Consider the following 14,416-nt stretch of genomic DNA (forward strand, 5'->3'; position numbering starts at 1 on the left):
ATCCCATCCCCTCCCGGCCCTGCCGCTCCCCAGGAATGCCGGAGCACCGGCCCGGCTGCGCCGCGCCCCAACGCGCTGCCCGCAGGCTGGGTGCGGGCAGGAGAGGTGGCACCTGCACTGTCTGGTGACAAGGGACAGCCAAGATCATCCCTGGGGACAGCGCAGCAACGGGGGACACGACCCCCGGCACCCCCCGCTGGCCCGGCACCCCCATTCTGTGGGACTTGGGGATGCTCTGGGATGTCCCAGAGTGCTGGTGTGTCCACAGGGGGACATAGAGGAAGCTCCCACACGACAGGAGGTGTCTAGCACTCCGTGCCACCCTCGGCGGGCATGGAGACATCTCCCCCCCCCGCAAGTGAGGTGGAGCCGGATGATGTTTTTGTATCCTTTTATTATAAAAACTCTTTTTTTCTTTTGCATTCTCACATCTCTGCTCATGAAAACCTCACTCACCCAACTGCCCCGGCCCTGCCCAGTGCCCCCCTGCCCGGTGCCCCCCCAGCCCCGGGAGCAGAGCGACCAGAGACCAATATTTACAGATGCTGCCAGGGACTGGCGGGGCATGGGGCACCCCTGTGCCCACCCCCTGGCTGATTTAGGGGGGGTCCCACCTCCTCCTTCCTCCTCGGGAGGGAGGGCAGGGGGTGCCCTGGGGAGGGGCAGGAGGGGCAGCGGCAGAGCCGGGGGCGCAGGGGACCCGTGGCACAGTATTTACAGGGGGTCCCCCCGGGCACACACTCACTCACACAGAGCCACACACACACGAGGGGTTGTCACCCACGGGACGGGCACAGCCGCGCGGGGAGGAGGGGACGCGCCGGCTGGGGGGGTCCCACCGGCCCCCTTTGGCACACGCGGCACTGGGAAGCGGGCGGGAGGGACGGGGGCTGCCTTCATCTGAGCCGGAGAGTTCCTGGAGGACCGGGGGGCACACCGGGGAGAGGGTGCCGGGCGTCACCGCAGCCACGCCCCCGGGTGACACCGGCACCGGGAGTGTCCCCCCCCGCACCCCCCTCCTTCTGGGCACACGGAGAGCGGGGGGGACACGCGGGAACCCAACCCAATAAATTAGAGGCGGGGTGGGAAGGGGGAAGGGGGCTCGGGGAGGGGTCAGAGCCCGTTGGGGGAGCGCTGGATGAACGGCACTTTGCTGAGCTCCACCACGGGCGAGCGGGGCTTGTTCTGCATGCGGGGCACCCGCTGCAGCAGCTGCTGCGCCTGGCGCTGTGCGTCCCGCAGCTCCTTCCGCCACTGCACCAGCTCGGGGTCGCTCTGCGGGGCAGGGAACTGCGTCAGGAAGGGAGACAGGGCAGGGGACGGGGCGGGCAGGGATTGCCGGGGTTCCAGGGCTGTGGGGTTGCCCCACGTTTTCAGTATCGATGCCCTGGCATGGCTTGAAGGACTAAACGTGCAGGGCCAGTGACCAGCAAGAGGCGGCTAGTAGGCAGCAGAGGGGATGGCTAGCAGGCAGCAGGAGGTGGCCAGCAGCCAAGGGGTGGCGGGGGGGGACACTCACATCGCACTGCAGCACGAACTGCTTGCCCCCGCGGATGCGGAGCAGGATGCACTTGCGCTCCTTCACCTGCGTCTCCTCCACCGAGTCGATCTCCTCCATGGTGAGCAGGGACTGCTGGGGGGACAGGCTCAGCCCGGCCCCCGGGGTCTCCCCAGGGGTCCCTCACCCCTCATCCCGCCGGTGCCGTGCCCTCCTTACCGGCGACTCGCCCTCCCCACGCCACTCCAGGCGGTTGGGGAAGAGGTAGAAGTAGCGGCGCTGCCACTGCGTCAGGAAGGGGTTGCCCAGCTTGGCCATGTAGCCGTGCATGATGCAGTCCTTGCCCATGGCGTACTCTGGAATCACAGGGAGGTGGGATCAGCACCCGGCACATGGCCGGGGGTGCTTCAGGCTGGGGGTCCCCGGCGCCACTCACCCTCCTCGTGCCCCAGCTGCTTGTTCTTGGCCTTCTTGCGAGCCTCCAGCTTGTCGGTGTCGGCATTGACGGTGTCGAAGACGGTCTCAGTGACCTCCTGCTGCCAGCGCTCCGAGATGGTGAGCGGGAAGTTGCGGTACAGCTCCTGGTCGCTCTCCAGCAGCTGGGCAGGGCGGGATGCAGGGGTGAGGGGCTGCCGGACACCGATGCCCCCACGCTCGGCCCCTGTGCCCGCTACCTTGATGCCCTTGGTGTCCTCCTCGTCGAAGGAGCCGATGTCGAAGGCGTCGGCCGCGTTCACCTCGCCGCGGGGCGGGACGAGGGGTGGCGGGTACTGCGGGCAGCAAGGGGGGGTCACAGGGGTGACCGCCCACATCTGTGTCCCTGTCCCTGTCCCCAGCCACGGGCACACACCCCTCACCTTCTGCAGGAACACCATCTGCCAGTCCAGGCCCTTGAAGAAGGGCTCTTCCTTCACCTCCTGCGCTCTGGGGAGGGAGGAGGGCGGGTGACCACGGCTGCAGGGGGGCTGTGCCACACGCTCTGCCTGGTCCCCTGGGGGCCTTGGGGACACTCACCCTCGCCCCATGCAGCCCAGGCGCCGGTTGACGTCCCGCTGCAGCAGCCCCTCGAGCAGGGAGCGCAGCTCCGGGGAGAAGGAGTCCGGCAGCTCCACGGCCTGCAGGAGATTTCGTGAGCACGCCAGTGAGCGGGGACAGGGACACACACTGACACACAGAGGGGCACAAACACGTGCTCCAGGCCGGGAACAGCTGTCCCTGAGCCCCTGTGTGCCCCTCAGGCCAGTGGGTGCCACGGCAGAACAGGGGTGCCCATGCCTTGCCCATGGCCCCCTCAGTGCCCCCACGCACCATGGTGAGGGTCATCCGGTCGATCTCGTGCTTGTCCTTCGTCTTGTGCTGCCGGAACGGGCTGTGCCTGCAGCATGGAGGGAGACAGGGCTCAGCAGTGCCCAGCTGCGCCCAGCTGTGTCCAGCTGTGCCCAGCTGAGCCCACACTCACCCCCGGAGCAGCTTGAAGAGCATGCAGCCCAGCGAGAACCAGTCGGCGCTGCTGTCGTAGGCCACCCCCTTCTGCAGCACCTCCGGCGCCATGTACCCGTGGGTGCCCCTGGGGAGGGGGCACAGGGGGGTCAGGGGCCGCCCCGGGCGGGGGGGCAGGGCGGGCAGGGGTGTGGGCACACTCACACGCTGGCGTGGGGCTTCTTCTTGGAGAAGTCGCAGGCCAGGCCCAGGTCGGAGATGCGGACGTGGCCGAACTCGTCCAGGAGGATGTTTGCCGGCTGCAGACACACCGTGTGACACCCTGAGCCCCAGAATGGCCCGTGGGAAGGGGGGTGGCGAGCCTGGGGGGGCTCTGTGGGATTTGGGGGTGTCCGAGAGCCCCCCGAAGTGTCAGGGTGCCCACGGATTTTGCTGTCAGGGTGCCTGTGGGACCTGAGGGTGCCCTCTGGGCTTGGGGAGTGCCCACAGCGTTCGGAGGGCTCCTGCAGCGTCTGTGACACCTGTGGGTGCCCACAGGGTCCCAGAGGGGTTTCTGAAGGCTCGGGGATGTCCTGTGGGTGGGGACGGTCACCTTGAGGTCGCGGTACACCACGAAGCGGCTGTGCATGTGCTCCAGGCCCAGGATGATCTCGGCCGCGTAGAACCTCATCTCCGCCTCCGAGAAGACTCCGTGCTGGGACAGGTGATAGTGCAGGTCCCCCCCTGTGGGAACAGGGATCGGCTGTCACCCGGGGCAGCTGTGGGAAGGGGGCTCTGAGCCACGGGGGCCCTCAGGGCCGGGGTCTCACCATTCATGAGGTCGAGGATGAAGCTGAGCTTGTCGGGCGTGTGGAAGGCGTAGGACATGCACACGATGAATGGGCAGTCCTGGCGGGAGACACGGGGTCACCCTCCCTGTCCCCATGCCCTGTCCCCTGTCCCCTGCCCAGCACCCGTGTCCCCTCACCCCGGTGCTGACGAGGGACAACATGATGCGCTCGTTGAGGGCCAGCGTCTCGCCCTGCTTCATCTTGATGCGTTTCTTGTCCAAGCACTTCATGGCGTACCTGGGGGACGGACATGGAGTCCCTGCAGCCACCATGTCCCCACAGCAGGGCCAGCACCCAGCTCCTGCCCACATCCCTGCCAGCCCTGGGTGCTCGCAGCCAGGACAATATTCCCACAACACCCTGACACAGCAAAGCCACTGTGGATGCCCCTGGGACCGCCCAGCACCCCCAGATCCCGGGAGGGTCTCTCCATGTGGGAGCATTCCCGTTACATTTTGCCCGTGTCCGCTTTCCGGCAGCCATAGACCTCCCCGAAGCCGCCGCGGCCAATGATTCGGTGAACACTGAAGTCGTTCATGGTGAGCTGGAGGGGTGAGGAGGAGACTGGGGTGAGCCTGGACAGCACCCCCCTGCCCCAGTTTTCCCAGTGAGGGACACAGAGGCTCCCTGGAAGCACATCCCCCTCCCTGGGAGGTGAGGGGCAGGGATTCCTGCTCACATGGATGTTCAGCTCCACGTTCTTCCACTGGCAGAACCGTGTGAACTTGTCACTGCAAGGAAAAACAGAGGGCAAGAGTGGAGATCCCAGAGCAACACCATCCTCTAAGACTCCCTGGATTTGTCTGGACACTCGGGAAAGGAAGAGACCCCTCAGTGCCCAGTGTGGGGCCCCCTGGTGGCTCTCTGGGAAGGGAGACCCTGGTCCCCAGTGCGAGGGGACACCCCGATCCGCACGGGAATTTCCTCCCAACTCACCTCTCAATGAATTTCTGGAAGATGCCCCCACGCAGGTTCTGGCAGATCTCCTCAATGTAGGGCTGGGGAGGACACGGGGCTCAGCGCTGGCTCCCCAGGGCCACCCAGGCCACCCCTATCCCATCACTACGTGGGGTCTCCTCCACCCCTGGGATTTCACATCCCCCCACTGCCGCTTCCAGGCTCTCGGGGATGCTTCTGCCACCTCAGTCTCTGGGGACCCCAACACCACCAGCCCTGGGGAGCCCTAGGGTGACATCCAGGGTGCCAATCACCTCCCTCTGAGGACCCCCTGCTACCTCCAGCCCTCAGTCTTCCACCACCCCACGGCAACCACAAGCAATCTCCCTCACTCCCAGCACCCCAGGGACCCGCTCACCATTCCTTGGGGTCCCCATTCCTCCTGGGACACCCCCCTCCCATCACCCCCAGCCCCCTCTAAGGATTAACTCTCTGAGTGCCACAGGTGGCAGGGACCCTTCCCTGTCCCAGGTGATGCCCACCTGGAAGAGGTCTGGGGGCACCTGCTTCTTGCTCAGGCGGCTCTGGACGTGCTCCGTGGCGCTCTTGGAGAAGGGCTGTGAGGGGGACAGCACCGTGTCACCTCGGGCAGAAGGGACAGCGGCCAGGCCGGGCTGCGTGAGGCAGGAATCCACAGAGGAACCGCCATCCACAGGGCTGGGATGTGGCTCCCAGGACGGAGCCTGTGGGGGGTTTGGAGCTCCCTCTGAGGACGCTGTGGGCACACTGGGGACATCCCTCCCGCCCCCCAGGGGCTGGCACTCACGTGGGAGCAGGCCAGCAGCTCCTTCATGATGTAATGGTCGAAGATGTGGCGGCTCCGGGCAGCTCGCTCCTCCTCCGAGTCCAGCTTCTCGTACTTCTTGATCTGGACAGGGCACAGCTCCAGTGGCACCAGGGCACACAGGATGCTGGGAATCGTGGCCCCTCTGGGTGCCACCGTCCCATGGGAGAGCATCTCCTGGCTCCCTGGGCACTGTGTCTGTGGTGCCCGTGGGCCCTGGAGGTACCAACCCCACCCCAGCCCTCCTGGTGAACACAGGGGGCTGTCGCTGGGGTGCCCCGCCTCACCTCCTCATAAAATTCCATCAGGGGCTTGGCCTCCTCGGCCTGGTTGAAGGCAAAATCCCGGAAGAGCAGGTAGCCTGCAGGGACAGAGCCACGGCGTGAGAGGTGACAGCCCCCCAGCCTGGACCAAGGGACACAGGGACATCCCCTGGGCCTGCCCAGCCCTGCTGCCACCCCAGTGCCAGGCTCGGCGAAGGGGAAGTGCCAAGCAGGGAGCGGTGAGGACTTGGCAGGGTGACAGGGTGACAAGGACACAGCTGGCACATGGAGCAGCGCCCTGGGACAGCACGGGGCACTGAGGGGGCTGCTGTGGGGCACAGTGGAGGAGGGGCACGGGCGGGCACACGGAGCAGGGCGGACGTGCCCGGAAACCGCCGGAGCCGGCAGGAGGAAGTGAGAGGCGCTTCCTGCCCCGGACGGTTTGCGCTGGCGTGGGGGGAAGTGACAGGGCGGGGGACACAGGGTGGGGAATGTGGCGCAGCCCCCCGGCACCCTTGTCCAGCCTGGCCCCACAACCCTCCTGCCATTCCCACGGCCACTCTCGCTCTCATGGTGGCCACCAGTGCAGCCCCCCAGCCCAGCCATGCCTGCCCCTGTGCTTGTGGGCGCTGGCCACGGTGCCCCCCATGTCCACCACAGCCCCTGTGTCCCCAGCTCACCAATCTTCTGTGTGAAGATCTTGTCAAATGTCACCTCTCCCCGGTCCTCCAGGTACTTCTGCATGACGCTGCGGATGCTGGGGACACACCGGAGGGGCTCAGCTGTGCCCCTGACGGACCCCTGCTCCCCACCCGTCCTCTCCTGCTCCTCCCATGTCCCCAAGCCCTGGTGGCATGCATGTCCTACCATCCCGTGTGTCCCCACCAAGTGTGGCACGTTGCTGGGTGCCAGAACCACAGCGTGTCCCGTGCACTGGGGGCCAAGGGAGGGTGGGGACGAGTGCCCCCCCTAAAAAAGCTTCCCAGGTGCCTGGCAGTGAAGGCGCAGGAGGGCACCGGGGTCTGGCGGGGGGAGTGGGGACCGTGACCCTCTGCACACCTGGGTACAGGTGTGTGTGTGTGTGTGTGTGAGGTGTGTCTCCACACGGGTGTGACACTGCGGGGACAGAGGGGCCACACAGCTGGGTGGGACTGTGTCTGTGTGTCCGGCAGGATGTGTGTGTGTCCGTGTCCATGTGTCCGTGTTTGTGTATCCCTGTGTCAGGCAGGAAATGCGTATGTGTGCGTCCATGTCCGTGTGTCTGTCTGTGCAACAGGCGTGACGCGTGTGTGTCCGTATCCGTGTGTGTCCATGTCCCTGTGTCCATGTCCGTGTGTCCGGGCAGGTGTGACCGGCACACACGTGTGCAGGAGGCGTCCGTGACCCGCGGGCGGGTGCGAGCGGTGCCGGGAGGGGGTGCCCGGGGGACCGGCGGTGGCGGTGCCGGGGGCGGACAGACGGACGGACAAGCGGAGGGGCAGCGGCGGGGCCTCACCTGGGCTCGGGCAGGACGATCCTCTTGCTGGCGCGGGCGGCGGGCGCGGCGCGGCTCTTCTCCATGGCCATCAGGTAACTCACGTCCGCCAGCACCGCCTCCAGGTCCGCCATCGTGCCGCGCCGCCGGCCCCGCCGCCGCCGCCGCACCGGCCCCGGCCCGACCCGACCCGCCGGCCCCGGAACCGGAACCGCGCCCGGAAGCGGAACGGGGCCGGAGAGGAGCCGGGCGGAGGAGCGGGGAGCGGCCGGGAGGGGCTCGGCGGCCCCGGGACGCGGGCGGCGGCAGCGCCCGGCAGCGCCCGGAGCGGCGGGAGCGGAGCGCGGAACGGGGCGCGGCCGCACCGGGACGCGGGGCGGGGACAGCGGGGCCGGGCGGGGACAGCGCCGCCGCCACGCCCGTCCGGGAGGGGCCGTGACACCGGCTGTGGCACTGGCGGTGTGTGCGACACCGGGTGTGTGCGTGTGACACGCTGTGTGTGACACTGGGTGCGACACCGGATGCGAGTGTGACAGCGGGTGTGTGTGCCAGCGTGGGGGTGTGACACCGTGGGTGTAGCGCCGTCTCTGTGTGTGGCGCCGTGGGTGTGACACGGTGTGAGAGACGCCACGGGTGTGTGTGACAGTGGCTCTGTGTGTGTGTGTGACATCGCGTGTGTCATTCCACGCCGCGCAGTGTGCGACCACAGGTGCCACGCGTGGCAGCAGGTGTCACCGTGTGTGACCGCGTCACCACGTGTGTGTGACACCGTGCGCGGGCTCCCTGTCCCCGAGGCCAGGGGGGGACACCTGGAGGGGACAGGCAAGGGGTCGGGGCGCTGAGATTCGCTTGGCCTGGTGCCCAGGCGAGGCACGTGGTGGCACTTGGGGACCAGGGCACAGGGAGCGTGACAGTGGCCTCAGCCACCCGTGGAGGGTGGTGTCACCTGCCCCGTGTCTCGCCATGCAAATGTCACGGCCCAGCCGCCGCGGGGACCTGGGCCGTGACATCCCCGCAGGGTGGGGGACACTAAATGTCACCCTGGTGGCCCAGGAATCCACTGGGAGGGGGTAGGTTTCCCAAGGGATGTGGAGGGCAAGGGCCCCACAGGCCTCTGGAGGACCTGGGGCCCTGGCAGGAGGTGATGGGACACGGGGACAGCTGCCACCACCCGGCAGGAGACAGTGGGGACACCGGGACAGCTGCCACCACCGACGGTGCTCCAGTTTCCTCTCTGGCAGCTGGGACAGCCCCAGTGCTGGGGACAGGGGGGACACAGGAGGTCCCAGCCCTGGCCTTGTTCCCTCCACTTCCCTCCCAGCCAAACGGGAAGAGCTCACACTCATGGATTGTAGTTGTTGGTTTGGTTATTTTTTTTCAAATTTTTTTTATTCCAAAAATCCTCCCCCAAGAAGCAATTCTTTCCCTTGGGAGGCTGGGATTCTTCCCTCCCCCCACAACAGCTCGCCGAGCCTGGTGGGAATATGGTATGAGCAAAGAGCCTCTCTGAAAATCCAGGATAGGAGAAGGCTCAGAAAGGAAAAAAAAAAAAAAAAAAAGAGGAAAAACTAAAGAAAACCTAAAATAATTGCCAAGTAGGTGCCCTCCCTCTGCCCCAGCCAAGAACCCCCAGCCCCAACTGAGAGAGCGCAAGACTTGGTTTGCTTTTACCCTTAATGCTTACATTTAATTTTAAAGCACAAACATCAGAGATGGACTCTAAATCGCCAACAAAAAAATAGATATTTACAATATTTCTCCGGGGAAGGGAGGGAGGGAGGAAGGGAGGGAAGGAGGGATCGAAACGAAACAAAACCACAACCAAACCCTTAAACAAGTGACTTTGCTTGCAGGAGTTGTCTTTAGGGAGCAGGCTGGGTTGGTTTTAAATCACTAAGTGATTTTTATTATATATAATTCTCTTTTTTTCTTCCTTGTGGATTTGCACCACGCCGGGGTGGTGAGGAGGGTCGCACACGCCGGAGTCTCTGCGCCTGGAGAGGGGGGGACACGGCGGGCAGGGGGGTGCCGGCCCCGCGGAGGAGGGACCCTCCCCCCCCTCGCCCCTCTCAACCCCAGCTCTGGAAATTTGTTTCTTTCTCGTTGCAAAACTCAAAAGGAATCCAAAGGAAAAAGAAAAGCTTTTAATTCTTCCGACGTCTTTCCCGGGAGCCGCCGCCGAGAGAGGCCGAGGCCGAAGGCTCCTCCTCTCGCCTAGGGGGGAAGGGGGGGGTTTCCTGCTCCGAGCCCTCCGGCTCCGCTGCGGCCACACTGCCCCTTGTCCCAGGCACTGCGGGATTGTCCCCTCGTGTCCCCCTGCCGGGGACAGCCCCCGCGGGCCGCCTGTCCTCCCTTATTGCTTCTGAAGCAGCGGGGGGGTGCGGGCTGCCCCCCGGGGACCCCTGCGGGGCTGGGGGCCGGTGGTGGCACGGAGGGGGCACCCCGGATTGTGCTATCTGTACGCTGCCAGGGAGAGAGCAGGGTGCTGACACCGGGGGGACAGAGAGGGGGAGCTTCCGGGCACAGGCAGGACAGGGAGGGAAATAAAATAGTGACCCAGAAAAAGAAGATTCCAAGATTCCAACCTTTTTTCCTTTCTTTTTTTTTTTTTTTTCCGGTTTTTTTGTCGTCTTTTTTTTGTTGTTGTTTTTTGTCTTTTTTTGTTTGTTTTTTTGTTTTTTTTTTTTTTAAAGTGCAAAAAGCTCTCTGCTGCCCTAGAGAGAGGTTCTTTGGACCGACCATTCATTGCAAAGGAAAATAGGCAGCGAAAAGGGGGTGGGGGTGGGGAAGGAGTGGACGATGCCAGTTCGGTCCCAGGCCGCGGAGCAGCCCTCGCCCCTCCGGCCCCAGAGTGCTTCATGGTGCCGGGAGCTGGGGAGGAAGAGGAGGCAGCTCCTGTCCCCACCCCGTGCTCACTCACCCCTGGCTGATACTTCCCGAGTCCTCCCTGAGCTCTGGTGTACCTGTGGGTTCTCCCCTGCTCCATCCCCTCCGACAGACGAGTTATCCCCCAGCCCCTGCTCCCGGGACACCCCGGCCACGGGGCTCCTGCCCTGGGCACCCAAAGAACCGCCTGGATGTGTGGGAGGAGAAGGGGGATGGATAGCAGTCCCTGCAGCCAGATGAGGGGGAGGGGAAGGGAAAGGGGGGGAGACCGTAGGGGAGCACCGAGCTGGTGGTGGCACCGAGGGGGACGGGGCGTTCTGGCCCTGCTCCCACTTCCTTGGAGAGGCCTCGACCCTCAAGCTTTGTGCTATGGGGGAAGCAACAAGTGTTTCAAGGCAAGGAGACGACGGGGTGGAGGGGAAAAGCTGGGGGGAGAGGGTGCCCCATTTCTCTGCGCAGAGGCCTCGGTTACAGCCGCCGCCTCGGGAGTGGCCAGCCTCCGGGCCGAGGCTCCCTGCCGTGCGCCCGTTCCTCCTCTGGTACTGGCCAGCCTGGCGGGACATCTTCCTCGGCAGAAGTCCCGGGGAAGGAGGAGGAGGAAGGACAGCGGAGCGAGGCCAGCGGCGGCCCTGCCTGCCGAGTCAGGTGGGAGGCAGCGGCAGGACACGGAGGGCAAGGGGGGGAGGTGGAGGAGCGGCTCTCCGAGAGGGGTGGGATGGGCTCTTTTCCTTCTCCTCAGTCTGCCCCAGGGAGGGTCTCTAGCTGATTTTTTGGATCAGCTTCTCATCGGACAGGCAGTAGAGGCTGTTGATGGACAGGTCCGAGATGAAGTGCTCACAGGCTTTGCGGGTGATCTGTTTGCAGCCCCGCAGGTCGATGAGGGTGACGTTGGAGATGCGGCGCAGGTACAGCAAGGCCTGGTCCGTCAGCTTATTGCAGCCTGCGGGGAGAGCACAGGGAGCGTGAGGGGGACACCTCCAGCAGCCAGCGCTGGGGTGAGGGATGGGAAATCCAGGAGGCACCTGGAGCAAGGCACCCACCTGCCATGTTGAGCTCGGTGAGGGAGTTGCGTGTGGAAGAGCCCACGGCGGTGAGGAGGTTGGCCGACTGGTCCGTGAGGTGGTTGCAGTGGCTGAGGTCGAGGCGGGAGAGCAGGGGCATATGGCGGATGATCAGGCGCAGCGTGGCATCCGTGATGTCCAGCCCGGCGAGCCGGAAGTCGATCATGTTGCGGAGTTTGCTGCGATTGTCCTGACCTGCACGTGGAGCGGGAGAAACAGAGTGGACACACTGCCCTGGGGACCCTTCCCTTGTCCATCCCACTCAGCCCCAGGGCAGCAGCAGCTTACTGGGTTTGTCTGTTGGAGGCGTGAGTAAGTCCCGGATCTGAGGGTCCTTGATTCCTACTGCCCACCGAAGATCGAGGGTCCTGAGAAGGGGGCAGCTGGAGGTACTGAGAGCGCAGACCGCAGACCAGGAACAGCCCGCCAGGATGAGGTCTTTCAGGCCTGGCAGAAGGGAGGCAGGTAACAAGTTAGACGGGTTTGGTCAGCTCCGAGGCATCCCAGATCTCCACCATCTTTTTCCAGGTACATGAGGAAGAAGGTCCCCTCCCTGCCTGGGCTGGGACAGTGGCTGGGTGATGGGACCCAGGCACCCAGGAGTTTCCAGGTTTGCAGGGTGTCTCTCCCCACGATCCAGCTCTCAGGAAGCCTCAGAGCAGGCTGGTGGCAGAGAAAGAGACCCCTCCCCAGCCCACGCTCACCTGGCAGCCTGTTGACGAGCCATGTAAGCTGTTTTTTTGAGATATTGGTCCAGCTGAGGTCGAGGCTGACCGGCTGCCTTTTGATGATGCCGCTCAGCGCCTGGGGGGTGATGGACTTGCACCTGCTCAAGTCTATCTTTGTCCACAATCTCTTGTCACAGCACCTGGGGACAAGGACAAGGCTGAAAGTTGAGTCCCAAGAGTCCCATGGAATAATAGACAGCCAGCAGGTTGCCTGGCTTCCAGAAGGAGCCCAGCCCTGGCATGGGCCCAGCCACAGAACAAGGCTGCTCCTCCTGGTTTCCATAGGTTTGCCCAAACATGGGAGGTTGCTGAAGGCGTCTGGCCACCCAGAGCAGCCCTAGCAGGGTTTTGCTGCCACAAAAAAAGATTCCAAGTTGCAGCTGCAGGCCTGCTTGCCCCATCTGGGTGTTTCTCCTGACCTTAGGGATCCTTACTCCCAGTCTGCAGAACACTCTGTGTGTCCCACCCCACAGCCCCAGCAGAGCTCGCTGCTTCGCCAGGAGGAAACTCTTCCTCTCCCACGGGAGTTTGTGGAGAGCCAGGACCCAATGGCAGCTTAGCTGAGCCCCTGAAGGTGCAGGCAAGGGGACACTCCTCTGCCACACCACTGCCACCAGCTGCTGATCAAAGCAGGCCATCCCTGCTGCTCGGCTGTTAGAAACCTCCCAGTTTCCATTCCCGTCTGTTCCCAAGCCCTCCACGCACAGCTGTCCCAGTGCCAGCATTGTCTTTGGGCCTGCTGCCCCCCGAGGCGCTTCCAGCCAGCAAACGCATCCCGCCTCAGCCTGCCTTCCCTGCCTGCTGGGAGGGGAGGCAGCGCGGGAGGCCAGGAAGGGCAAGCACCATCAGGGTGGTGGGTGGGGAAAGGGCAGTGGCACCTCACAAGGACGCGGCAGGGGACAGGAAGAAGGCAGAAGGGAACAAGAGAGATGGGCGCACACATGGCAGAGGCACCAGGACTGGCTACAGTGACGCTGCCAGGCTCTGGGGAGAGACGGGAGGGCACCAAAGCGAGATCCTTTCCCGTTCCCCCTGGATGTCCCCCACGGACGTGCCCCCAACCCCAGGACGCGTCCCCACACTCACCACTTGTACCAGGTCTTGCACACCCGCATGCACTCGCAAAGCTCCCTGCGGGTGAGGTAGCGGAACACGGACATCCAGACCTCGCGCTGGACGCAGCTCTCCTCGCCCTCCTGCGCCCGGCCCCCACGCCCGTTCAGCCGGGCCGCCCCCCCCTCCTCCGCGTTCTCGTCCTCCTCCTCCTCTTCCTCCTCCTCTTCCTCGGCGGCCGCCTCCTCATCGCCCCCGCTCCGCAGGGGCATCCTGGCGGGCGCGTGGCGCACGACCACGCGCGGCGAGTGCTGCAGGTTGGCCGAGGAGGCCGTGATGGCTTGGAGCTTGGGGACGATCGAAGTGCCGTGGACATCTTTGGTGGGGCGCTGGAGCGTCACGGTGAGGTAGGAGCCGTGCAGCTTGGCTTTCTCCACCTCCGACAGCTCCTTCTTGCCGCTGGGGTTGTTCTCCTTCTCCCGCACCATGGTCCTCTCCGTGGCCTGGAGCCGCAGCAGCTGCCGGCGCTTGAAGCGCTCGTCCCGGCTGGCGCTGTGGTGGTCGCTGGGCCCGGCCCCCGGGGACGAGCGCGTCACCACCCCGCGGGGGGACGCGGGGTCGTGGATCAGCTGCAGCATCGGGGTGGGCGAGTTGGGCGGGGGGGTCAGGGGCTCCTCGCAGCTCCGCAGGGGCCGCAGCACCTTGGCTTGCGCCGTGTCTTCGTCGCTCTCCTCCACCTTCCGCTTCTGCGGGGAAGCAGTGAGGCTGGTTAACGGGAATGGGGCCTGGAGAAGGCTTTTCCCCTCTCCTCTTCCCCGGAGAAACACAACAGTGCTGGCAGGACCTGCACCAGCAGTGCCCAGGTAGAATCACAGAACGGTTTGGGTTAGAACTTAGGGACACCTTCCGCTATCCCAGGTTGCTCCAAGCCCCATCCAGCCTGGCCTTGGACACTTCAGGGATGGGGCATCCACAGCTTTGCTGGGCAACCTGTGCCTGGGCCTCACCACCCTCACAGTAATTTCCTCCTAACAGCTCATCTAAGTACCTCTGGTCCACCCACACCAGCAACAAACATTTTCCTTCCCCCTTCTCAAAAGGGGTGCCCCTTGAGGTTGGGGGTGGCTTCCACTCTGTGCCTAACAGTCCAGTGTCTCTTACAGTGGAATATCTCAGGATCACATTGCAGCAGGATGTGCCCAGGCCCCCAGGTGCTGCACCCTCATGGTCCTCATTCTCACTGGTTGCTGCCCAACTCCAGCCCATGCTGGCTGAACACATCCCTGGCAGGATGCTGTGGGAGGGGTGGAGGACGCAGATCCTGCCTCGCCACAGCACAGCTCCTTACCTGGCCCTTCTCTGCGTCGTCACCCTGGTAGCACTTGGGGCACTCCCAGCAGTTGGGGAGCTCATCATTGAGCAGCCCTTCCCCATCCATCTGC

At 64.5% G+C, this 14,416-nt stretch overlaps 2 protein-coding genes across 3 annotated transcripts in view; both read right to left on the reverse strand.

The window, feature by feature from the left end:
• Positions 1–377: 377 nt before the first annotated feature.
• GRK2 (G protein-coupled receptor kinase 2) lies at positions 378–7,426 on the reverse strand. Of its 2 annotated transcripts, none has more exons than XM_042022671.1 (21): positions 7,268–7,426; positions 6,453–6,529; positions 5,797–5,870; positions 5,492–5,593; positions 5,208–5,282; positions 4,705–4,766; positions 4,448–4,499; positions 4,221–4,312; positions 3,906–4,005; positions 3,748–3,826; positions 3,531–3,661; positions 3,143–3,237; positions 2,958–3,065; positions 2,807–2,873; positions 2,513–2,613; positions 2,356–2,422; positions 2,173–2,268; positions 1,935–2,097; positions 1,718–1,854; positions 1,520–1,630; positions 378–1,275 (listed from the first exon to the last, which is right to left on the reverse strand). In XM_042022671.1, the coding sequence occupies exons 1-21, from the start codon at positions 7,378–7,380 to the stop codon at positions 1,114–1,116; spliced, it is 2,064 nt and encodes a 687-aa protein (XP_041878605.1). In that variant the 5' UTR covers positions 7,381–7,426; the 3' UTR covers positions 378–1,113. The 2 variants fall into 2 exon arrangements, with proteins under 2 accessions (XP_041878605.1, XP_041878604.1); XM_042022670.1 differs by having other exon boundaries at positions 1,520–1,633.
• Positions 7,427–9,866: 2,440 nt separating this feature from the next.
• KDM2A (lysine demethylase 2A) overlaps positions 9,867–14,416 on the reverse strand; it is a 32,648-nt gene continuing 28,098 nt past the window's right edge. Inside the window, exons 16-21 of the mRNA XM_042022672.1 lie at positions 14,323–14,412; positions 13,008–13,720; positions 11,898–12,061; positions 11,482–11,640; positions 11,173–11,388; positions 9,867–11,072 (exon numbers count right to left, since the gene is read on the reverse strand). Of these exons, the coding sequence (XP_041878606.1) occupies positions 10,891–11,072; positions 11,173–11,388; positions 11,482–11,640; positions 11,898–12,061; positions 13,008–13,720; positions 14,323–14,412 (1,524 nt within the window). The 3' untranslated portion in view covers positions 9,867–10,890. The remainder of the gene's footprint in view (positions 11,073–11,172; positions 11,389–11,481; positions 11,641–11,897; positions 12,062–13,007; positions 13,721–14,322; positions 14,413–14,416) is intronic.

This window comes from Corvus kubaryi, unplaced genomic scaffold (genome assembly GCF_017639235.1).
Source record: "Corvus kubaryi isolate FWS band 111438036 unplaced genomic scaffold, C.kubaryi_AGA036_p1.0 37219, whole genome shotgun sequence".
Classification (NCBI taxonomy): Eukaryota; Metazoa; Chordata; class Aves; order Passeriformes; family Corvidae; genus Corvus; species Corvus kubaryi.

Excerpts from the sequence above, each read along its gene's own strand:
- GRK2 (XM_042022670.1), bottom strand. The coding sequence starts at position 7,380 with ATGGCGGACCTGGAGGCGGTGCTGGCGGACGTGAGTTACCTGATGGCC. Across the intron at positions 4,767-5,207 it reads TGCCCCCAGACCTCTTCCAG|CCCTACATTGAGGAGATCTG; the intron begins GTGGGCATCACC and ends TGTCCTCCCCAG. Across the intron at positions 2,614-2,806 it reads ACCGGATGACCCTCACCATG|GCCGTGGAGCTGCCGGACTC; the intron begins GTGCGTGGGGGC and ends AATCTCCTGCAG.